The following is an 18729-nucleotide window of genomic DNA, read 5'->3' as shown; positions in this document are numbered from 1 at the left end:
ACTTTTAAGAGTCTATTTATTGTGGACCCCCCACAAATCGTGCCCGGTTTCTGCTGGATGAACTTGTCACGATCCCTGGACGGCGTCGTGCCCTTCGACTAGAGTGGCTAACCAACTAGCTAGCTATTAGTTTACTCCATGCCCAACTATGAATCTATGATAGCCTTTTCTGTTTGGCACGCACAGGCAAGCTCCCTGGTCGCAGCACTCGCTGGCAATTCCTCCTGAATTAATCTCCGTCCCTGGAAAAAGTTTCACGCCGGAAAGTGTAAAATTCCAGAAAAAAAGAAGAAAAAGGCAAATGATCAAATCAAAATTTATTTCCTCACAAAGTGGCGATGGAGAAACGTTGATCCGCCGCGAAACTCAAACTCGCTGGCTTTCGAGTCGTTTTGTCTTTCGCAACTCGAACTTTTTGCTGCTGCTGCTGGCCGTCAGTTGCATCGCTGATATCCTGTTCCCCGGCTTGTGCTGCTGCTCTTTTCTATCTCCCTTCCAGATCTTGGCTACTATTTAAGCTTATCTTTTTTGTGGCAGTTCTTGCGGTCGTTCTCTTCTCGGCAGCCGAAATCTGTCAGCCCACACCAAACCCTGCCCAGGCAACTCTTCTCCCCTTAGCTCATTTCAAGTATGAGTTTGACCGCCGTTGCCCGCAATGCGGTGCCAACGCAAAGAGCCACCCTGCGTCGTATGGCACTCTTTCCTGCGAACTTTTTGCAGAAATCGCCAGCTGACCTGTCCTTTTTTTTTCTTTTTTTAGCCCTTTCCCGACTTGCCGCCAGCCGTCTATCCCACTCCGCCCTGAACGCCAGACTAACCGGCGGCGGACGTCTGCCCTCCCGCCTCCCCGCGCTGGCGATCTTGATCCCACAGCAGCGATGGTATGCCACGGAGCAATCTACAACCCACGGTCCGGGAGTTCCTCCCAACTTCCCGCCTCCGGGTTTCAACGCCGAACAGGCTAAGCGTCCTCTCCCGAAAGAAGAAGCCTCCCCAAAACCTGCTTCGAGCACGAAAGCACCGGATGCCGAGGCCTCACAAGCTGCAACACAAACCGAAAATGCCAATCCCTCCGAGCCCTCCAAAGTGATCTCTAAGCCCAAGGAGACGAACCTTGACGCGGAAGCGGCCGCAAAACAGGCCGTTGAAGAGCCAAAGGAGACCAAGAAGCTTACGCTCGGCCAGAAGATCAAGAAGGAGATCCAGCATTATTGGGATGGCACCAAGTTGCTGGCCACCGAAGTCAAGATCAGTACCAGATTAGCTGTCAAGATGGCTGCTGGGTATGAGCTCACCCGCAGAGAAAATAGGCAGGTTCGTTTTGCCAAAATTGCCCCCTCCCCTCCCAAAAAAGTGAACATTTTTTTTATTTTATTTATTTTACTTTCTTTTTGAATCGGTCTTTAGTTTAAATGATCGTCTGCTTATTCCATTACATAGCTCCAACGTACGGTCAAGGACCTGGGCCGTCTTGTGCCGTTCTCGGTGTTCGTGATCATCCCATTCGCGGAGCTGCTCATCCCCGTCGTCATTAAATTTTTCCCGAACTTTCTCCCAAGCACGTACGAAGGCCAGAAATCCAAAGATGCAAAGGCGGCAAGCCTGAGAGACACCCGAAAGGAGGTATCTTCATTCCTTCGCGACACCTTGAAAGAGACTGGTCTTCCTGTCAGCCCAACAAATGCAAAGAAAGAGGAATTTGCGGAGTTCTTCAGAAAGGTGCGAGCCACCGGTGAGGATCCAAGCGCAGAGGATGTCATCAAAGTATGCAAAATCTTCAAAGACGACGTCACCCTCGACAACCTTTCGCGACCGCAGCTCGTTGGAATGTGCAAATACATGAACCTAAACACATTCGGCACCGATGCAATGTTGAGATACAATATTCGCCACCGGATGAGGCAAATCAAACGTGACGACAAGGCCATATCCTTCGAAGGCGTTGACTCCCTCTTGGTGCCTGAACTCCAGACCGCCTGTGCATCCCGTGGTTTGAGAACTCACGGCGTTTCTCCCGCCCGCCTAAGGGAGGATCTCGGAATGTGGTTGGATCTTCGTCTTAAGCAGGGCGTTCCGTCAACGCTGCTCGTCTTGAGCAACGCCTACATGTACACCCAACAGTCCCAGGACTACGAAATTTCGTCACAGATTGATGCTCTCAAGGCAGTGTTGTCGAGCATCCCCGAAGAACTGTTCCACGAGATCGAACTCGAGGTTCACAATGCCGAGGGAGCGGCCACAAACAAGCAGCGTCTCGAGGTCATCAAGGAACAGGAAGAGTTGATCGAGGAGGAGAATGAGCAGAATACCGAAATCGAAGAGCAGGGAATGCCCGCCCCCAACGATAACCAAGATATCGACGAGAAAGAGGATAGAGTTGCCGCCAGTAGTGACTCTGCCGATGGTGCAAGCCAGCAACCCCAGGCATCAGAAGCCTCTGAAGCGGAGGCGGACCTGTCCAAGCAACAAAAGGAGCGCAAGGCGGAATAAGCCCTTTGACATTCCGAGCCTGGCAGACGGGGTTTTGAAATGGCCTCTCTCTCTCTCGCTCTCCTTTTTTTTTCTTTTTCTTTTTTTTTTTTTTTAAATTTGATTTTAATGATTTATTTACCCTTGCTGCTTGCATACGGTTTGTATTAGTTATTTTTATATGGCGACCATCGTCTCGCGATTGACCTCGGTTTTACTCCTGCTGTACACTCATACGCCACTGCTAGTTTTCCTCTCTCCATCCCTCTCTTTTTGCCGGGAAAGGGGTTCGCGTTTCTCGTCTATTTCGCCTCTTCTTCTTTTGTCTCCTTCTGTCTCCTTGGGGCGGGTACTGGGTATCGAAGGCATTGCTTTTTTGATCTGGTCGTGGCTGGCTCATAGACGGCGGTGTGGAAGTTGGACTATGCATTGGGTTTATTTGCCTTTTAGACGCTGGGCCTTTCCGCCCTGTAGATACCTCTCTAGATAGGCGTGATACCTCATCACAACATGAATGAATTTATACAGTTAAAATTGATTTTCCATTTTTAGATATTGTCTGCCTTTTTCAGCTGGGATATTTGCCCCGGTTGGAACCTTGCGTCCAGGGCGTGAATTTGCTGGCCAGTCTCACCTGGATGTGAACAGGCGAAGCGACGACAGCTGGAGAGACAGTGGACATGAAAACCTAATGGATACCATCATCATCACCATCATCATCATCATCATCATCATCATCATCATCATCCCTGCTCGCCCCCAGCAGCAGCAGCGGCGGCGGCGGCGGCTTAACCTCGGTAAGAATCCGCCCCAGAATCCGCCATCCTGACGGGTTTGACCAGGCCAGAAACACCAAAAAGTTCCCCCCCCAATCGATCGACCGTCGGGCTTTGTTTTAAGAATGGGCCTGCGCGCCAGTTAAGTCAGGCATGCATCGACAGCTGTTCGGATGCATCCCTGTCTCCTACGGCTGCGCGAGAGCAAATAATAAAATTATTCTGTCCTTGGTTTGCCCAAACTTCCTCCTGGCAACGAACACGCAGCGATCTATAAGGTTGCTGAGAACCATGGCGCCTCTGTCGTCTGCGTCGCAGGTTAGTTATGAAACTCTCTCCCTGCGCAGGGGAACAATCTTTGACCGAGCATTGCTGACGCCACCCCGTGCGGGAGGGAATTTTAACAGAAAGCGATTGAGCGTCTACGAGAATATGTCCCGCCGCCGACGAACTACTACTCCGTTCCACTGACGAGGCAGGCGTCGGTGCTGCTTCTGTTGTTCGCAGACAAGCGAGGAGATCTCCGGGTGATCCTGACCATCCGAGCCAACACCCTCAAGTCGTGTAGGTTTTTTTTTATTTTTTTATATTTATTTTTTTATTTATTTATTTATTTTTGGTTTGCGAGCGTCAACAAAGACAGGAGAGCTGGGGAGTTAAAAAAAAAAAAAAAAAGGCCGCTGCTAACGTCCCTGCAACAACCAGATCCCGGCCAGGCCGCACTCCCGGGCGGCAAAGCCGATTCCACCTCGGAAACGCCCTTCGAAACCGCAAGACGAGAAGCCCATGAAGAGATTGGCCTGCCGAACATCGACCAGAGCTTCCCGCCTCCCTTCCGCGTCGAGCATCTCTGCGAGCTACCCGCAAACCTCGCCAGAACAGAGCTCGTCGTCCGACCATGTGTCGCGCTGCTACACTCCTACGACGAAGTTACGGGTGAAGATGCAGATCCTGAAGAGGCGTTCATGCCCCAGCTAGACGCGAAAGAAGTGGCGGCCGTATTCACGGCGCCGTTCCATAACTTTTTAAAGATGCACGACGAGCCGCGGGGGGAGGAGGGTGAGCAGCTACCCGGTTCTCCAGAAGACTGGTACGAAGGGAGCTGGACGAATTGGAATACAACATGGTGGAGGAGTATGTCCTGGCCCTCCCCCCGCCCTGAAGCGTATTTTGCGGTGGCTAACTCGCAGTCTTTCCTCTTCTTTTTTTGGCCTCTGCAGTGCACCATTTCTTCGTCCCAATAACAAATCAGACCGTCACGAAGCCCCGACGGAAGAGTCAAGAGCAAGATGCCGCCATTGCCCAACTAGAAGAAGACGAGATCTCCATGGGTCTTGAGCGATACCGAGTCTTTGGCATGACGGCCCGGATCCTGGTCGACGCAGCCAGGGTGGCCTACGGCGAAGATCCCGAATTCGAGCATAACAGCCATTTCGGTGACGAAGACATGATCGGACGACTGAAACGCCTTGGTAGATTCAGCAGCGTTAAAAACCCCGATGACCCCCTAACGCAAGAGGTCTTCGAAAAGGCTTCTAAGCTCTCCTAGCCTGGTTGTCCACTCTCTTTCTTCCCTTCCCTTCCCCTCCCCCCTTTTTCCCACCCGCGTTTTCTCCTCTTCGACCCTTCATTTTCATCCCGACTGCAGATATTAGAATTATGATCTACTCTGTACTCCGTACATTACGTGTAGAAGATGTTGGCTAACGATGACTTCTCTGGTGTTTATTGGCTGTTTAGCTCGGCATTTGAGTGTTTTCATTCAGCCATCTTGGGGCCGGTGGCTGTTTTTTTTTCCTTTTTTTTTTCTTTGTCCCACGCGACTCGGATGTTGATGGCGACGATGCGCTCGAGCTAACTTCTAATTATTGTTGCATACAGAGTACTCCGTACATAGAAGTCTTTTATGGTGCTTCCCATTGTTATATATTTATATATCCTTGGAATGCTCTTTCTGATATTTCTGATATCCTTTTTTTTTGTCCCTCAAGGCTGTTTCAGCTCCATGAAACTGTCCACCTGCGGATGTATCGCAGTCTGCGTCCGGCGATTTTACCCCGTTCCTCCTAACGTGCGTCTCATGCTTCGGAGGTGAGCCAAAAGCAAAAATAAAAATGCCGCTGATTCTTTGTTACCGAAAACGCCATACGGAGCAAAACCTTCATCTAGAGCTCTCGATCGTCCCAGCCGGACTGATGTAAAGGAGTGTGTGTGCCTGGTACTAACTTTCTAGTTAAAGAACGATAAACAACTTTTTCACCCTGTCCCAGCAGCCGGGCTGCTTGATCGGCCATAAAGCTATGATTGTTTAGTTCCTTGAGCGCCACACATTTGCAGGATAAGAGGACTATATAGCCGGGAAGTGGACTCTCTTCTGCCATGCATCCAGCTTTCGGGAACGGGCGCAAACAACGACCGCATCTACTCCCTTCTGCATCGCTCGAGGGCCTGGAGAAATTTGTGCATCCGTCGCAGCCGTGGCCGGTGGACCAGAGTGACTCCTGGAAATATAAGCCTTTGCCCGAGCTGCCACGCCGGTCGTCAAGCGAATACAGCCGATCCGAAAAAAATCTTGAACACACTCCAAACACCTATCTCCGGAACGCACCCTCGTTGCGGAGTCGTGATGCGTCCAGGCGATACTATCGAGGTCTGTATCATCAAGAAAGCCGTGCGCGCCACCGCACACCTGGATCAAATCGCAGAGAGCAATCCCAACAAGCATCGATCGGCCACCGGGGACGGTGGATAATTCGTCAAACTTCGTCTCCAGTGCTCTCCCATGAACCTCTATGGGCGGACCCGAACTCCTACGCGGCGACAGAATGGTTCTGGATGCCCGAAGTCCCCGAGCACGGAGAGGGGGTAATTTTCCAGCACGCGAATGTCAGCGTCCCTGAAGTCCCGACAATCGTCCCTCCGCCGTCGCCAAAAACGATCGATTCAATCGACCCTTCGCTTATTCCCCGGCCTCTCGGGATCGAAACAGCCCTGGAGGAGACTGGGACAAAGCTCAAGGGGCAGTCATCCGTCGTGACAATCGCCAATCCTGATCATGACATTTGTCTTTGCCATTCGCCTCACCCGCGGCACAATAGAGTGGTGTCGATATCTCGCGTTGCGAAAGTCAGGTTGGCAGAGGAGAAGCTGTCGGAATCTGAAGAATCAGTGGACATTGTCTTCCCAACCGAAGATGAAGATGTGCAAGACGCAACGGCCCCTACAAGCCCTGAAGATGAAAAGGAAGAAGGGGTCAAGCGAAACAAGGCTGAAGACGACGATAGGAGGTCAGTTCGATCTGCGAGTCAAACCCTCACTAGACTTTACTCCTTCTCCTCCAGCACCAGTTGCGGACCCGTCGTTGAGAGGGAAGAAGCAGGGAGTTCTGGTACATCGGATATGGAGCGTAGTAGAGGGCCGTTCCAGTCCTCGCAGCTCTCCCGGTCTTCCTCACTTCCGTCACCATCTTTGCACCCCCGGCACCCGGCTCAAAAAAAGCAACTTGCCATCCCACCAACCGACTATCAAAAATTCGGGCCGGAAGCCTGGTTGAGAGACAAACCCAAATCCAAGGCTGCGGCTAGGCCCAAACCTAAGCTTAGAGACAATGACAATCACAAAAATAAGGATAGGGATGAAGACAAAAACCAAGATAGAGTCGGCCAAAGGCGACGTATCAGTAATCTACCACGTTTCATCCGAAGATTCCTCCCCAAGGCGTTCTCTTCTGAGCCTGTCGCCGATCCTCCATCACAGGCGCAACGGAGACAGCCGCTAAGACAGCCACAACAACAAAGACAACAACAACAACCGCCACGTCCTCCTCCACCGCCTCTTCCGCCATCTATAGCACGACCACAGGTACGCCCCCAGTCTCCCGCCAGTTACAACCCATTCACGACACCCTGGACTCCCCCGTCCACGCGCCCTTATATATCCCAATATCGCCCACGAAGCCATAGATCCCGCTCGATCCGGAGCTCCAAACCTACACCGGAGGAATGGCGTCCGCTCAAGGCTCCTATCAGCGGAAGCAGCTGGCGAACAAGCTTCAACAATACATCGCAAGAGAAGTTAGGATCTGCAGGGCCTGAACGGGCTAAAAGAAAATCCAAGGTCAAAGAGAAAGACCCGCTATTTGCGCCAGACCAGGTCCAAGAGAGGATCGTCATGATGCGACCCGGGCCGGTGCAGATTCGAGATGAGAATGGGGTGTATTGGTTGTGATGATGGGTGTTTTTTTTTCTCCCTGACTTCGCGGATTTGAGTGTATGGTTTTATATCCGGTGTCATTCGCCCTTTCGGTGAATTTTTTTTTCTTTTTCTCTTCTTTTCTCTTTTCTCTCTTATTTTTTATTTTTATTTTTTTTTTTTTTTTAATTAAGTATAGTATAGTGTAGTACATTTATACATGGTTAATAAAGCACAAGGCTGTAAGTGCTGGCGGGAGCAACACTCGCTCCGTGGACGGCTTGATAGTGGTCATGGTTTCGTATCTTTGGGGGGGTTACAGGCTCCCGCTGCGCGAGAGATGGGGATTAGTTGACAAAGACGTGGGAATTATATACAATCTGGTCGTGTCCTGAATATTGAAGGCGTCTAGTTGTGGAACTCATTGCATGGAATTAATGCCCACGATCTTTTTCTCGGCTAGCCATGGCATCATTACGAGAATCCTCTAACCGCTTTGTCGCGAAACGTTGAGGGAGAAGCTCAACGGTAAGAAATCATTGATAATACTGGAAACACGACGAATAAATTCATATCCATGGTCGACGTCATCTCGATCCCCTAAAGTACACGTAGAGGCACAGAGCAGGTATATATTAAATCAAAGCATAACAGGGTAAAACATGAAACAAACATAGAGTCGATTCACATTCAGCGATATTTTCGAAGCTACAAGGGCAGAGCACACGTTAGCACCAATCGCTCTACAAGACATAAAAGCAAAACCTGATTGGCCACTTACGTCTAAAGTCAGCGTCTTACTACTATTCGCACCCTGATCCCTGTAAATGCCCACCAATGCCTCGCTATTCTGGAACAAACCCGTCTTCAAACTGATAACGATAAACTGCATGCCCGGAGCTGCATGGTCGCGAATATAATTCGCGATGCGGGCCACGTTGGTATTGTCTAGAGCAGCATCGACTTCGTCAAGAACGAAGAAGGGCGAGGGCTGGTAAGAATGGATGGCGAATAAAAGGGCGAGCGCCGCCATGGTTTTCTCTCCGCCGGAAAGATGCTCCATATCTCGAAAGCGCTTGAGCGGGGGCATGGCATGGTATTTGATGCCATCGAGGTAGGGCTCCTCGGAGTCTTCGATGTCAAGGTATCTGAGTGCGAAGGTCAGAATAGCGGACAATGGATCCAGAGGGGGAAGAATGAATGAACAGTGGAATCGATGGATGGGTTCCTTACGCTTTACCTCCCATGGGATAACTTTCAGTCTTGGTCAGGTCGCGGTAAATAGGCTCGATCTGTTCAGAGATGTGCGAAAATGCCTTATTGAAAAGCTCTGAACGCTTCTGCATTACGTCTTCAAAGTCATCTCTGGCTCGACGAGCTCGTTTACGGGCCTCGTCAAAGTCTTTCTCAATGCTGCGAAGTTTGTTTTCTGTGCCTTCGAGGCGCTCCATGGCACGCATGTTTGGCGCCATTTTGTCTAGTTCGCTATTGAGGGTCCGAACTCGGTCTTGCAGTTCGTCTTCGAGTTTATCATCAGATTGCTATTTGAGTTAGACAATGTCGCAACCACAACAAAGCAGACGCTACTTACTTCCTTTAATGTATCTCCAAGGCTGCTAAAATCTACCTCTATACCGTAGTCCTGCACAGCTGGAGGTCGCGTAGTGCCTGTTGTAATATCTTCGTCAACCTCCATTGCATCGCGGTCCGTCTGAACAAGATCATCGATAGGAAGCTGGTCCAACTTGGCGGAATCCTTTTCCAAGGGAATGTCAACATCCTCCAATTTGCATCGTCGAAGTAGTGCGTATCTATCCGATGAGTGTCGCTGCATATCGCTCTCCAAAGCGCTGATGGCCTTAAGAGTACCTTCGACGTTCTTGCTTCTCTTTGTAGCTTCACGTCTCTGCTCATTCAGGTGCTCCGCTGATTGGGCAAAGAGAGCTTTCTGCTCTTCATATTTTTCTTTGAGAAGATCTAGTTCTGCCTCTAGCTCATCACGACGATTTTGAATTGTTTCTCTCTCGCCCTGAAGCTCTTCGATCATATCCTGATCACGGCTTTCTTGCGATTGAAGGCCCTTTATCCGGTCTTCAGTTGCCTGAAGTCGCTGCTTTTCAAAGCTCAGCTGGTTCTCAATCTTGCTCCGTTGAGTTGCGAACTCGAGCTTCTTTTGCGCGGCTTCTTGTTGAAGAGCGCCTTGCTGCAGCTCGTATTCACGGATATTTTTATATCTCAAACGGCTACAGAACTTCCGATAAATCTCATCTTCGACAGCACTAACAGACTCTTGAAGTTCCTCGATAGATCTGTCGAGCTCCTCGAGCGAATTCAATTTCTCCCGATATCTAGGCTGGACGCTCTTTACTTGACGTTTGGCGTGGTCCAGCTCGCTTGACTTGCTTTGTAAATTCCTCTCAAGGGCTTGTAGTTCATCACGCGCGTACGCAAGGCGTTGCTCTAAGCCGGCAAGCTGGCCTTGGAGAGTCTCTTCCTCGGCTCCTTTGCGGTGTGATTTTGGAAGATTGCTCAGGTCGCTCATGAGTTTGTCCTTTAGCTTGTGCAGGTTTGAAACTTCAGTATCTTCCCAGCGCTTAAAATGCTTCTGCGATGGACCGCGACCACCTGTCATGAGACCACCCTTGTGAATCACTGTACCATCTAGCGTCACGGCTTTTGCCTCTATACCCCGTTCATAGCACAGATACTTTGCAGTGTCCAAATCATCACATACAATAGCATTTCCGCAGGCGTAGATTATTGCTCTAGAGACAGAGTTGTCGTAATCAACGGTCTCAATCGCGGGGCGCATTCCCCGATGTAGCCCTTTAAGGTTTGAATTAAGCGCCTTGACCTGGATGGTCTCCAGTGGAATGAAAGTTGCCTGCCCAGCCCTCTGGTCACGAAGGTGCTGAATACATTCTTTTGCAGTCTTCTCATTGTCGACAACAATAGCATCAAAATGGCGGCCCAACACGGTGCTCACTGCCTCCGCATACTTCTTCTGCTTGGGCTGACATAGCTCGCTGATGCGGCCTTTGACGCCAGGAAAGATACGTTTCAAAGTTGAGATCATTTCCTTGGTACGTAATTCCTTTTCACTTTGTTGACGGCCATTGTCGGCTTCCAATAACTTCTTGAGAGCAACTTGAAGCTTTTCTTCGAGTTCTGTTCGCATCTGTGCCGCTCTCAGACGCTCTGAGGTGAGGTTGTTCAGCTCCTTCTTTTTCTGATCGATATCCTTGCTGGTAAGCTCGATGGTCTCAAGTATGCTACTTTTCCGCTCCAGAATATTGTTTATATCGGATTGAAGGTTCTTGGCTTGCCACTCAGAACTCTCAAAGTTGCTTTTTAAGCTGTTAACAGTCTCGGAATCGGTCTTTTTCTGGCGTTTCATGTTGTCGAGCTTGATCTGTGTCGCAGATGAGCGTTTGCTAACTTCTTCCTTGAGCTTATTGTACTCCTGAAGGTCAGCATCACTCAATTTCACTCCCTTGATGCTTGCAGCCTGCTGTAACTCTCTCTCCCACTGAGACTGAGCCTTTTCTACAATCTTGAGGTCCTTTTCAAGCTGCTTTACGGTTGCCGACTGAGATTCGGATTCTTTGGCGATTTCCGCAATCCTAGAGGTGTATCTCGCAATTTTTTTCGTGGTAATCTCGATCTTTTCGTCGACAGGGACCAGGGAGTTCGCGGTATCCTCAATTTCTCTCTCTTTCAGTTTGATAGACTTCTCGACTTTGGATACGTCTCTCCCAACTTGAGCATGGTTCTTTTTGGCGTCTTCCAATTTCCGCTCGTACTTTTCCACGCCGCGTCTGAAGTCCTTCAATTCATCTTGATGCTTTTGTATTTCGACGCTTGACTCCTGGATTAGACGCTGGAAATGAAAAAGTTTCCACAAGATGTGCGTTACAATAGCCTCATCGCGCTCTTCGGCTTTTCTGGCATAATTATCGGCTTCTCTCTTCTGTTCCTGGTACTGCTTAATTTCAGAGTTAATCCCTCTACGTCGGTTCAACTGGTAATTCAGGTTTTCCGAAGCTTCCTCCTGTTCTTGTTTCAACCTCTCATATTCGGCTTTGTATTCAAGACTGCCTGAGATCTGCTCTATTAATCGAGTCAAGTCCCTTGGAGACTGGGACGCGATGGATTCAACGTCACCCTGAAAGACGAGGAAGTTGCGGGCTCTGATAAGGATGTTTTCGGCTTCCAGGGCTTCATTGTACTGCTGTGCTGTCACAACACGGCTGTTGATACGATATTCGCTCACGCCTTGGCTCGTGATGGAGCGTTTCCAGTGTTGTTCTTCGCCGGCGTCATCTTCGTAGACAGCCATGACCCAGGCGGTCTTGGGATCGCTCCTTTCGGCCGGTTCGTCGGCCACACCGTCATGTTGCGTCCCGTCTACTTCGGGTTCTTCCGCGTCCTTTGATGCCGAGCCATCGTCGTTTATTTTCGAGTGGCGCAAAACGCGTCCGCGGTAAACGAGGTCACGAAGGTGAGTCGAACGGAGATGCGACGATTTGATTCCCAGGACAAAGGAGATAGCATCCATTCTGTTTTAAAATATCAGCAACATATCGACGATCGGGCAGGTAGCGCAACCAACGAATTTGATTTTCCGGAGCCATTCGGCCCAATGATGGAAGTAAAATAAGCATCGCCGAAAAGAAGGGTATGGTGGCCCTTGTAGGACTTGAAATCTGTATCGAGATCGGATCAGTGTCTGCATCTTTCACGAGGTGGAGGCAAGCTTACTGAAAAGCTCTAGGCGAATTAACTTCCCCATCCTGCTAATGCCGCCTATGCGGGGAGAAATATCGAGATGGCTAGACTAGGGAAAGCACTGGCGCATTGAAGGATGAAGGCAGCCCCCAGATCGATGTTGATTCCGGCGCAGCAGCAACGTGCGACGTGCGGATCTCGAGGCCGTCACTTCAACTGCGAACCTCTTCACCCCGAAAAGCGCGTCTTCCGGGAAAAGCGACGCGGTAGCGGACGATCACGTGGCAGAATTGCTTATATCATACCTCCTATCACATGACACTGTATCACGTGTGGATTTAGTGTCTTGGCATTTACTGAGCTCGAGTTCTGGGCTAGGCCCAAGACGGACTAGTGCTGTATCCTAGACGGGAAAAGCCAACCACGAGCTCGCACCTGTGCACGTCCCTCCCAGAAATTTATGCGTCTCACATGGAACACCGTAATATTTGACTGTAAATTCGCAGCTCGCCGACACCTTGTCCGCTATACTTTCGGGTGAATATGACTGTCTTATCTACTGAGATGCTGTGTTTCCTAATTCAACCCGAGACCACCCTATCTATGTAGGCCGGTCAAGCTCCTCTTCCCCTTGTGGTAGCTGTCCTTAAGCTTCGTGAGTGATGTCACCGTCCACTGACCAAACTTCAGAGAGGCTGACCTATCTGGTTTCGAAAGATGTCAACACGCTGCATCCAGCCTTGAAAAAGCAAACGGCTAGCTGCATATTACCTAACATTGAGATCCTATGGAAGAAACAACCTCCAACATGTCGGAGCCAGCTTCCGTTCCTAGAGGCAAACCCGACCCGGACGTTGGTGACGAGCATGCGGTGGTGGAGTCGGCAGATACTGTCCAGGCAATGTTGAAACGCCGTGCTGACGTGCGCAAGTCGTCCAATTCAAATGAGCTTACGCGAACTTCGTCGTCTTCGTCGGGGAGCAGCAATTCTTATCAAGAGGATTGGGAGCCGTTTCCTCCTCTGGACAAGCTTACGGTGCTCGACCTCCTCAGTAATCTGGCTCTTCCTCAGAAGCTCGAGAAATGGCAGAATACCCTGACGGCACAGAAGGAAAAGGTGAAGAGACAGCAAGAGAAGTTCAAATCTACGAGCCTGCAGGCGAAGGAGAGGGTGGTTGGCGAATGGCGGAAGAGAGTCCCGAATTCAGACGAGCAGTTGGAGAAATATCGAAGACGAATGAAGGACTCCGTTGAACGACTCGGCGCCCGATGGAACGACACCGCAACGGTGACCGCTCGCGAGAAACTCTCGTTCATCGCCGGTGTCCTCAACATCTTCATCAGCGGATACCTCATCGGAGCGTATCCAACCTATTTCCATTACTGGTTCACTCTCCAAATCCTTTATTTCATGCCGATCCGCTTCTATACCTACCACAAGAAGGGATATCATTATTTCTTGGCCGATCTCTGCTACTTTGTCAATCTTTTGACGGTCCTGAGTGTGTGGGTGTTTCCACGATCCAAGCGGCTATTCCTGAGCACGTACTGTCTGGCCTATGGTAACAACGCAGTCGCAATCGCGATGTGGAGGAACTCTATGGTATTTCATAGCCTGGACAAAGTCACAAGGTATTTTTCCTGCCCGCCATCTTCTCTGAGCCGGGCTAATTACCAGCTAGTCTGTTTATCCACATCATGCCTCCCGTGACCCTCCACTGTATAGTTCACCTGACACCACCTGGCACGCTGCTGAAACGGTTTCCCGCCGCGTATAATATCAAATTCAGCGCACCGGGCTCGCCAGAACACTACTCTCTTGGGGCCATGATGCTCTGGGCTTCCATTCCCTACGCAGTGTGGCAGCTGTCGTACCATTTTCTTATTACAGTGCGACGTCGAGAGAAGATTGCCGCCGGCCGGCCAACTAGCTTTACATGGTTACGCAAATCATACGCCAAAACATGGATCGGGAAGTTTGTTCTCAGCTTACCTGAAGCCCTACAAGAGCCAGCATTCATGCTGATTCAATATACTTATGCTCTTCTAACTTTGACCCCTTGTCCGCTGTGGTTTTGGTATCGCTGGGCTAGTGGGACGTTCCTGTTCGTCGTGTTTTCGTGGAGTATCTACAACGGAGCGACGTATTATATTGATGTTTTCGGTAAGCGATTCCAGAATGAACTGGAGCAGCTCAAGAAAGATGTCAGCAAATGGCAACCATCCAGCGACGGGACAATCACTCCTGATGGGAATGGTAGCATGCCTAAGAGTCTCGATGATTTAGTTGTGGGGATGCCGGATAACGCACGTAAAGCGGCTTCCGATGTATCGTCTAGGCTGGAAGGGCAGCTGGCTGCTACCCAAGAGGACGCAAGTACGTCGACGAGGGTGGATGCAAAGTCATGATTCTTGAAGCGTTCGATCGATTCAGTCTGAGATACCCCCCCCATAATGCCTGTTTCTTTTCTGTCTTTTCATTTTTTATTTTTATTTTTATTTTTATTTTATTTTATTTTATTTTTTTTTTTGCCCTTATATATTGGAACTGCAGATCCCTTTCGAAATTGTAAGGTTTCATATGTTCAGAGGAACACAGGACTCCAATAAGTGTCCCGGCTGCCCCTAGACAAAGGGATTACTGATATACTAGTTCCTAATCCGCCCGTTTCTCGGGCATTATATACCTAATGAAGTCTCTTTTCTATAATGTTGGCTGACTCTTCCTCTCCGACCTCCAATATCGACCTGGTCATGTCCTATCAGCGAAGGTCAAATCACCTGAGAATACGAACACTTAACTCTACGTCCTGATAAAGGAGAAGGAAGGAGCGTACATTTCCCGGTCAAGAGAGAGTAGATTAATGGGAGGAATCACCAACATTTGAGCGTACAGGAGGAGGGAGCTAATTGGATGCTTGAGCAATGGAGGAACAGTGGAACGAATGTTGGAACCTTGCGTTAGTTCTTGTTGTTAAATCAAGTACATCCTGGTCGATCAGTAATTGAGTTGATGGAACCATCTATCTTCCAGGAGCTGGCCGGCAGTTGGTCGGTCTCTGGGATCGAGCTTCATGATCTTCAGCACAAACTCTTTGTCTTCCTGATGAATTTCTTGCGTTGTGGTAAGACGGAAAGGTCTTAATTTCTCTGCGGGGCTGTTTTGCATGATCCATGCAAGCACTGCCAGTCTTTGTCGGTCCGCAATCTCTTCGTGAACAAAGTGAAGGCGGCAGCACAGGCCGTATCGATGCAGCGATGCCAGCGCTGGACCGTAGCGCTCCTGGAAAAACTCGAAGGAAAAAGCCTTGTACCACCGGGAACAAAGGCCCACTACGAGAGTCAAGTCGAGCCCTCGCGGGAGGAGCTGGCGGCAACGTCCAGCGCTTCTGCACTACCCTCGGGGGGTAGTGCCAGCGTTGGAAGCTGTGGAACCTGTGGTTCTGGGCCTACAAGTCAGGGGGGAAGCGCCTGAAGCCGAATAATGTTTTCGTCTAACTCATGGTCAAGAAGACGATAATGCGTGTGGAATCGAGGCCGGTCGGTGGTGAGGTTAAAGTTGTCAGAGATATGGTGAGGGGCGCGGTACATTGCGTGTCGGGTGATAATGGGGGTAAAGCGAAGGCAATGGAATTTGTGATGTGACGAGGCAGGAGACATTGCGCGGTGGACTGTTTTCGGTGCTTCTCTGTCTGTTTTCCTTTTGTTTTTGTTTTTGTCTTTTTTGTATTGCGTTATATTTGCTATCTTCCAAATGAAATTGATCTTAGTCCGTTGAATAGGCAATAATAACGGTATTTCCGGTCAGAACACGATTTCCTGCATGTGTAGCAGAACCGCATGCTCAAGGTGGTAAGGTCGTAGTATCTTCTCGACTGCGCCGTTTTTGATCCATCCGCTTTGCCAGTCAGGATGGTACATTGCTTTGATATATTCCCAATACGCAGGATAAAAGCCCGCCATTTCCCAATCCAAGATGGCAACGACCTTGTCGCCGCGAATGAGTATGTTTCGGGGAGAAAAATCGGCGTGGGTGAGCACGATCTTATGCTTGGGTAACGCCCTGACGAGCCTGGTCGCATGGTCGACCCAGGTGTTTTTTTGTGAAAGGTTCATCGCTCTGATGAGGCCTTCGTTGAATTCCGCTTCAGTTTTATAAGGACCAAACCCGCCAAGCTCAGCGCAGAAGACCGGGTCTTCGCAATACGTGCCGTCAAACAGAACCGATGAAGGTGCCGTTGATCGAGCGTAGCTCTACCATATAAGACTTCAATTGTAGTATGATTTTCTGTCGTTGGCCCTGACTTAAGTCATCCTAGACGTCTCGGAGGACCTGGCCTTCAATGTATTCCATGAGGATTACACCGCGATTGGTCTTTGTATCCGTGTATGCTGCGTATACCTCAGGGACTGGAATGGAAGTCTTTGCCCGAACAAGTCGTAACGCTTCAGCTTCAGCTACCCGGTGAGGGTCGGTCAGCTTTGCCACTGTCCGATCGTCAACACGGTAGACGGGTATAAGCTCGTCTTTCACTAAGCGATTTTTGTCGGTGAGAACCGACATATCAATCCGACGTGCCATCAGTTGGGTATAAAGGTCGGGAGAGAATATGTGACTTGTATCTGACGCAGCAGCTGGTTTGAATGCAGAGCGCCGGTGTTGGCACACCTTCTTTGTCGGGACGATGGGGAACGAAGGAGGAGGGTTGAAAGAGAAGTGGGCGAGGTTGTGAGAGGTGAACGAACGACAATGTATGTATGAGTAATTATTACCTACATCCAAGGCTACCTCGAATAAGGTAGTTCACCACCAAACGAGCCAAACCACCAAACGAGCCAAACCACCAAACGAGCCAAACCACCAAACGAGCCAAATTTCTTCCAATGTTCCATGCAACAAATTTATTAAATATCTCAACAACCACATCTTTATTATTAAACTAGCTATTAAATATCGAATGAGTGTGTCCTTTGAAGCATAGAAATTAGTGTGGCTAGGAAAATAAACAGGTGGACAGCCTAATATTGCAGCCAGAGTGAGAGATTTGGGGGGTAGATAGGAAAGAATTCAAAGGAATGTCAACAGTAGATTTCTTGGCTAGAGAGCCTAATGCCTTGCTAGGGAGGCTTGTAGAGCTCTTACTTCCCCTTTTGGAAGATTGTATACACTCTTCATGATGAGGCTCTTTAGTAGGGGAGTCCTTCCGACGGCGCTTTGAAGCTGGTGCTTAAAGCTCTGACTGCTGGCATTTAGCAGTACATTCAACTATCTGTTTTTTCTTCTCTGCTAGTTGTAAAGTCTTCTTCTCCTCACAAGCAACATGTTGTGCCTCTCTTTATCTAGCATATTTGATTTTTTCAGTTTTTCATTGCTTGCAGACATTCTTTCATTCAATCCATCTTTCTTCAGCATTTCTAGCAGTCTGTTTTTTCTTGGAGCTCCTGTTGAAGCTTTGCTTCTTGTGTTTGAGCAATTTTGTTGACTTTTTCAATCTCTATTTCATCCAGACATTTGTGAGCTTTGATGACTTTGATTGGACTCCAGAACTATCTCTAGCTAGAATTATCTTTATTAAGTAGATCTAAGGGCTTGTCTTGCTTGCAGTGTTGCTTCTCTGTCACTAAAGTTGATTTTAAATTGTGATTTCTCATACTTTAGCAGTTTATTACAAAAAGCAAATTGTTTACTGACTTGAATAATCCATTCAACACTCTGCAAATTTAAACTGTGCTAAAGATATATATTCTTACTCTCTTGACAGAGTTGATGCATATTACTAGAGATAACTGATTCAACTGATAATGTACGGAGTAGAAGCTTGCTAATTAGTAGTTTCAAATCAGCTTAGTTGACATTGAGAATCCAGAGGATAAATTCCAGTCTTTGCAAAGCTCGCATGTATATTATCATCTGCCTCGTTGGAGATCTCCAACAAGGGTCTGGCAGCTCTTTCGGACTGGCCATAACGCCTTTTGATTGGTGGATAATTATAGTGACAGACTGCTTGGTAGCGAGCTTGGCCTGAGATTCTTAGCACAGCATGGCATCAAGGGCTCAGCCTGAGAAGAATAGGGGTTCAACCCCCTACCCCTGTAACTAAAAAGTCAAGTCTTTATACTGTACTCCGTACGGAGTACGGAGTACTATTAGTGAGATATTACGGAGTAGATATCAGTGATAATCAGATTTTCAGTAGTTAGAATTCTGGCACTTTTCTACTATATATCTGAAATATTTTATTTCTCTGAGATTTGCTTGCTTTGTACATATTTAATCAAGAACTAGAAATAAATGATATCTGGAACCAGGATTACAGTAGTTAATTTCTGACAGTATTTTAACTGAATTTTTACTGATATTCTCAGTAACTCTGAGAATATTTCTCTTGTTCTGAAATCATTCTACTCCGTACTCCGTACAGTAATTAGAAATGTTTCTCAGACAGAGAAATCTTTAAAAATGAGAACTGTTTTCTATTCAGGAATAGTAAATATGCTATTCCTGCTGCAGGAATCTTTCAGGCACTGTTTACAGTGGGTTCATCAGGGTTCCATGGTTTTTCGT

At 48.7% G+C, this 18729-nt stretch overlaps 7 protein-coding genes across 7 annotated transcripts; 4 read left to right on the top strand and 3 right to left on the bottom strand.

Moving 5' to 3' along the window:
• Nucleotides 1–630: 630 nt before the first annotated feature.
• CIMG_07599 (MRS7 family protein) lies at nucleotides 631–3003 on the top strand (the record flags this gene model as incomplete). Its single annotated transcript, XM_001240435.2, has 3 exons — nucleotides 631–688; nucleotides 761–1314; nucleotides 1441–3003. 3 exons carry the CDS (start codon nucleotides 631–633, stop codon nucleotides 2488–2490), a joined length of 1662 nt encoding a protein of 553 aa, XP_001240436.1. The 3' UTR covers nucleotides 2491–3003.
• A 395-nt stretch (nucleotides 3004–3398) lies between these two features.
• On the top strand, nucleotides 3399–4794 carry CIMG_07600 (NUDIX domain-containing protein; the record flags this gene model as incomplete). The annotated part of the gene is made up of 4 exons (XM_001240436.2): nucleotides 3399–3563; nucleotides 3653–3809; nucleotides 3951–4379; nucleotides 4466–4794. The coding sequence occupies 4 exons, from the start codon at nucleotides 3399–3401 to the stop codon at nucleotides 4792–4794; spliced, it is 1080 nt and encodes a 359-aa protein (XP_001240437.2).
• Nucleotides 4795–5624: 830 nt separating this feature from the next.
• CIMG_07601 (uncharacterized protein) lies at nucleotides 5625–7472 on the top strand (the record flags this gene model as incomplete). The annotated part of the gene is made up of 1 exon (XM_001240437.2): nucleotides 5625–7472. The coding sequence occupies one exon, from the start codon at nucleotides 5625–5627 to the stop codon at nucleotides 7470–7472; it is 1848 nt and encodes a 615-aa protein (XP_001240438.2).
• A 654-nt stretch (nucleotides 7473–8126) lies between these two features.
• On the bottom strand, nucleotides 8127–12375 carry CIMG_07602 (cohesin complex subunit; the record flags this gene model as incomplete). The annotated part of the gene is made up of 6 exons (XM_001240438.2): nucleotides 12198–12375; nucleotides 12049–12142; nucleotides 9028–11995; nucleotides 8670–8977; nucleotides 8218–8584; nucleotides 8127–8144 (listed from the first exon to the last, which is right to left on the bottom strand). Exons 1-6 carry the CDS (start codon nucleotides 12226–12228, stop codon nucleotides 8127–8129), a joined length of 3786 nt encoding a protein of 1261 aa, XP_001240439.2. The 5' UTR covers nucleotides 12229–12375.
• Nucleotides 12376–12708: 333 nt separating this feature from the next.
• On the top strand, nucleotides 12709–14843 carry CIMG_07603 (glycerophosphocholine acyltransferase). Its single transcript, XM_001240439.2, has 3 exons — nucleotides 12709–12819; nucleotides 12882–13796; nucleotides 13847–14843. The coding sequence occupies exons 2-3, from the start codon at nucleotides 12952–12954 to the stop codon at nucleotides 14571–14573; spliced, it is 1572 nt and encodes a 523-aa protein (XP_001240440.2). The 5' UTR covers nucleotides 12709–12819; nucleotides 12882–12951; the 3' UTR covers nucleotides 14574–14843.
• A 319-nt stretch (nucleotides 14844–15162) lies between these two features.
• Nucleotides 15163–15667, bottom strand: CIMG_07604 (uncharacterized protein; the record flags this gene model as incomplete). Its single annotated transcript, XM_001240440.1, has 2 exons — nucleotides 15163–15497; nucleotides 15664–15667. 2 exons carry the CDS (start codon nucleotides 15665–15667, stop codon nucleotides 15163–15165), a joined length of 339 nt encoding a protein of 112 aa, XP_001240441.1.
• Nucleotides 15668–15968: 301 nt separating this feature from the next.
• Nucleotides 15969–16746, bottom strand: CIMG_07605 (uncharacterized protein; the record flags this gene model as incomplete). Its single annotated transcript, XM_001240441.2, has 2 exons — nucleotides 15969–16418; nucleotides 16486–16746. The coding sequence occupies 2 exons, from the start codon at nucleotides 16744–16746 to the stop codon at nucleotides 15969–15971; spliced, it is 711 nt and encodes a 236-aa protein (XP_001240442.2).
• Between the last annotated feature and the right edge of the window lie 1983 nt (nucleotides 16747–18729).

Source organism: Coccidioides immitis (genome assembly GCF_000149335.2).
Source record: "Coccidioides immitis RS genomic scaffold supercont3.3, whole genome shotgun sequence".
Taxonomy (NCBI): domain Eukaryota; kingdom Fungi; phylum Ascomycota; class Eurotiomycetes; order Onygenales; family Onygenaceae; genus Coccidioides; species Coccidioides immitis.
The sequence above is the reverse complement of the archived record's forward strand: the minus strand, read 5'-3'. Positions and strand labels throughout refer to the sequence as shown.

Coding starts and splice junctions, on each gene's coding strand:
- CIMG_07603 (XM_001240439.2), top strand. CDS start 12,952: ATGGAAGAAACAACCTCCAACATGTCGGAGCCAGCTTCCGTTCCTAGA. Junction 13,797..13,846: donor AGCCTGGACAAAGTCACAAG/GTATTTTTCCTG, acceptor ATTACCAGCTAG/TCTGTTTATCCACATCATGC.